The sequence below is a fragment of the Bactrocera latifrons genome, unplaced genomic scaffold (genome assembly GCF_001853355.1).
Source record: "Bactrocera latifrons isolate USDA-ARS-PBARC rearing strain unplaced genomic scaffold, ASM185335v1 scaffold_1633, whole genome shotgun sequence".
In the NCBI taxonomy this organism is placed as follows: domain Eukaryota; kingdom Metazoa; phylum Arthropoda; class Insecta; order Diptera; family Tephritidae; genus Bactrocera; species Bactrocera latifrons.
In genome coordinates, this window is record NW_017535112.1 from 10517 (window position 1) to 14500 (window position 3984).

Below are 3984 nucleotides of genomic sequence, written 5' to 3' on the forward strand. Positions count from 1 at the left end.
TAGATTACAGAAAATATACAACGCACAGTTTGTCATCTACCCATTTTTCCGATATTCTTTCTTTTTTTTCTTTCTTTTCGCACACTTTTTCCGCATTACAATCAATTATTGTTTTTAGGGAAATTAAATTGTATCTATTATTACCTTTTAACGTAATAAATAGAAAACGATTTTTTTCGTTAAATTTATATGGATTTTTCAAAAATACCAAAATTTCTGTTAATAATTTCTTTTATTAATTTTTATTTCACTTTTTGTTAATAAATAAACAAATTTCACTTTCAGCTGTCTATATGCACAAGTCTGCCGTCTGTCACCATAAAATTTCAATGCGCTTTAGCTTTGCTTAAGGCGCATTAATTTTGATCGTCTGTCAAGGCTCTTACTTGAAAGTGTGAACTTACTTTTTGGCATTTAATATTCAAATGAAATATCGAGTTCAGTAGAATCGATTTCGTGTTTTATTCTCTGAGAAATAATTGTTCATAGGTGATTTCATGTAGTGCGTAAAAAGATAATAAACATTTTTGAAACCTTTTACAAACTTCAAAATATTTTGCATACTATTTAAAAAACCTGAAATGACGCCATGGAACCCAATACTATATTAAAATTACTGAACGATATTAAAATGTTTCAAATGCAACATGAAACATTTTATGACAGAATCTTGAGTATCCTAGAAATGATGTCTACAATAGATATTGAAGACAAGCTGATTGCAGAATGCATTGGAGAACTTTCACATATTGCACTTCCCGAAAATATCGATGAAAACGATCATCGACTAGATCGTTTTTTTAATTGGTTGTGTGAAATATATTGGAAAAATGAATGTGCGGAATTTTGTGCCATTCGAGTAATATCGAAGATCATCAAATATAGTACCAAATATCGCAGTTGGTTGTTCAAAAATTTATTTTGTCCGCAATCTCCCATTTGTGAACGGATTCTAGGGGATAAAATTAAGAATGATTTGTATGTGCTATCTGTGTTGGAATGCTTAAATGCTATATTTAATGATTTAAAAATAGATCTTATCACTGAAGAACAAAAACAGTCTTGTGGATTTATATTGACGGTTTTAATTCGTATGCACTATTCATTAAATATCAATTCGTTACAAAACCCCAATATAACACTTTATTGTTTAATCTTACTGAATAAATATGCATCCTTTTGTAAACAGGATATAGAGCTGAATATATCTGAACTAATGGGAATATCTTTAGCATTCATAGAATACGGTCTTAGTATAAAAAGTGTATCCATCATTTGTCCAGAATTAATTAAGCCGTCCCATTACCTAAATAACGCATCAGATGAACATGAAGTAGTTGAACCTATCATTCATCATAAATTTGGAGGGAAACTATCAAAAAAAAGGCATCGAGGACTAAAACCCAAGGAAAGTGTTAATACGATACTTGAGACTGCGAACAATGGATTCGGAGAGCTTGATTCAGAAATGACAATGATAAACATTATGGAAAAAACACAATGTGATATTCTTCAAAATGAAATTAGCTCAAGAATACGGTTAGCGTCTATTATATTATTTGGCCAAATCACTAGATCAATTAAAAGACATGTTCTTTATACATATTGGCAATCTATATTTCCATACGACGGTGTCGACAATGTATGTGCTCGTAAAGGTATTATTTTTGTTTGCCAAGCCGATGTCAATTCCAAGTGTCGTAGTGCAGCTCTAAATGTGTGTGCTGAAGTTCTTTTAAATTTAAAGCCTTTATATAGCCAAGCGGAATTTAAGGACAGATCGTCGGCTTTCCTACCATTTTCGCATATGCTCGGTTTATCAATTATAACCACATATAAAGCATTAATAGATATTATCCACAGTGAGAAGTGTTTAAATGTTTTAACACAAGCATTAAAATGTTTAGCAGCGTTAGCGGAAATAACACCTTTCGCTAAACTTGAATGTGAAATAGTGGCCAACATAATTTATGCAGTCAAAAACCTAGTGCACCACAACGATTATACAATTCAAATTTCTGCATTATCAGTGTTAGAAGTTTTATTAATGGATTCCGAAATGCCTTCAGAAGTCGCTGAAGCATTGGGTGTTTCTAAGGAGTGCATCCCAACTTCTTCGTCGAATGAAAACTTTCCTAATAGTGGGTTCACGAAAAAAGTCAATAAGGAAAACTGTTTTGACCGAGGAACAAAAAGAATTGACAAATATAATTTCGAAGCATCGTGGTTAATTTTGAAAATAATTTCAAATTTAGAAATGAGCCTCGTACAAGGCAATACGATTTGTAGAAAAATAAAAACGCCTTGCACTTTACGAATTAAAAGTCTACACATTTTGACTGCAATGGCCATTCATTTCGAGTTCTTTTTAAAAGATAATTTGGAAAAATTAACATTTATCCTGAGGGATAGCATACATGATGGACAGGTGGAAGTTCGTTTGTGTGGATCAAAATGTTTGGAAGCTTGTGTTTATCAGATGAATTTATTTTTACAAAACAACTGTAGCAACGATAATATATGCTCTCTCAAGTGCTTCTGGATTTGCATGTTTCCGATTATTACACATCAAATGAGCATAGAAAAGGAATCTACTGCAGTAAAAATAGCCTTATGTGACGCTATATCGAATATTGGCGCAATTATTTTCGAAAATTTATCAGAGCCTATCCGAATTAATTTACTAAGTTTTTTATCTGGTCTAAGCTGTGATTCTTCAGAGGATGTCTTAGTTCGAGCGACTGTTGTTCGGGCATTGTCTGTCTTCGTCACTTTTCCTGCAATGCACATGAATTTTGTCTTTATTGAGAACACTGCCGAATTGATTTTACGATTAGCAGGGGAAGGAAATATGACTGTACGTATCAAAGTAATTTGGTCTATGGGAAATATTAGCGATGCTTTATTAGAAAATGTATCTGATAACACAGCTGAGAAAATTTCGGACGAAATATTGTGGAGATTAATTCAGTATTCAACTGAAGCATGCAACGATTGTGATAAAGTTCGGTGTAATGCAGTTCGTACTTTGGGTAATTTATTGTGTTTACTAACGGAAAATCATTTTCAGCGTATCTCCGATAGAACTGTGATAAAATGTGCAATTAGTAAACTAATTGATGGTATTCGCTCTTCTGGGACGGCCAAAGTCAAATGGAATTCATGCTATGCCGTGGGAAAAGTTCTGGAAAATGAAAAAATATTTCAGTATTCAAGTAGATACGAGGATTTAACATGGCAATTGCCGCTTTTTTCTGCTCTTTGTCACGTCATTTATAATCACCCGAATTATAAAGTAAAAATAAATGCAACGGCTGCTTTAATACATATAAAGGAACGAGAGTACTTTGGAGAGCACTTCTCAAATATTTGGAGCGCTTTATTAGAAGCTATTGAACAATCCAATAATTTAATAAACTTTTACGAATATAATCATAGAGATCAATTGCAAGAGCAAATGTGCTTTTTAATTTGTCACATTATAAAATTAGCAAATTTACAAGATATTATTATGCTTTCTCGTGTACTATTCAACAAATTAGAAATCGTAAAAAATACTTGGATGAGAGTATTAAGGCGATTGCTACCGGGGAAAGCTGCCCCTTTACTATCTTGCTCGACACACCTAAATGATTTATTGAGGTCACCTTCAGAGTTGAGTATGGAACAAAAAAATGCTATTTTGCTTGTGATGGATGCTATACCGACAAGCTATTAATTGTAATGATACTATCCGAATAAATGATTACCACTCATTCACTGAGTTGAAATTAATTGTTCATTCTACAAAGGAATTTAATTTGCACCGTAAGTATATTAATACTTTCGATGGCCATTTTCTAGATTATTCGTGAATTTATAAATTACATTGGCATACAAAAGTAATATTTACAAAACTATTTTGCGTTTGGTGCATATTTCGAATACGATGTAACATACTCTAGATGTTACATAATACAGCATTAAAAAAAATCTGCATTCGTT

General features: G+C 32.3%; 1 protein-coding gene across 1 annotated transcript; it reads left to right on the top strand.

Moving 5' to 3' along the window:
- Positions 1-483: 483 nt before the first annotated feature.
- Positions 484-3770, top strand: LOC108966555 (HEAT repeat-containing protein 6). Its single transcript, XM_018929541.1, has one exon. It carries the CDS (start codon positions 590-592, stop codon positions 3716-3718), a length of 3129 nt encoding a protein of 1042 aa, XP_018785086.1. The 5' UTR covers positions 484-589; the 3' UTR covers positions 3719-3770.
- Positions 3771-3984: the final 214 nt, after the last annotated feature.

Bases quoted from the DNA above. Each gene is read 5' to 3' on its own strand.
- LOC108966555 (XM_018929541.1), top strand. From the start codon at position 590: ATGGAACCCAATACTATATTAAAATTACTGAACGATATTAAAATGTTT.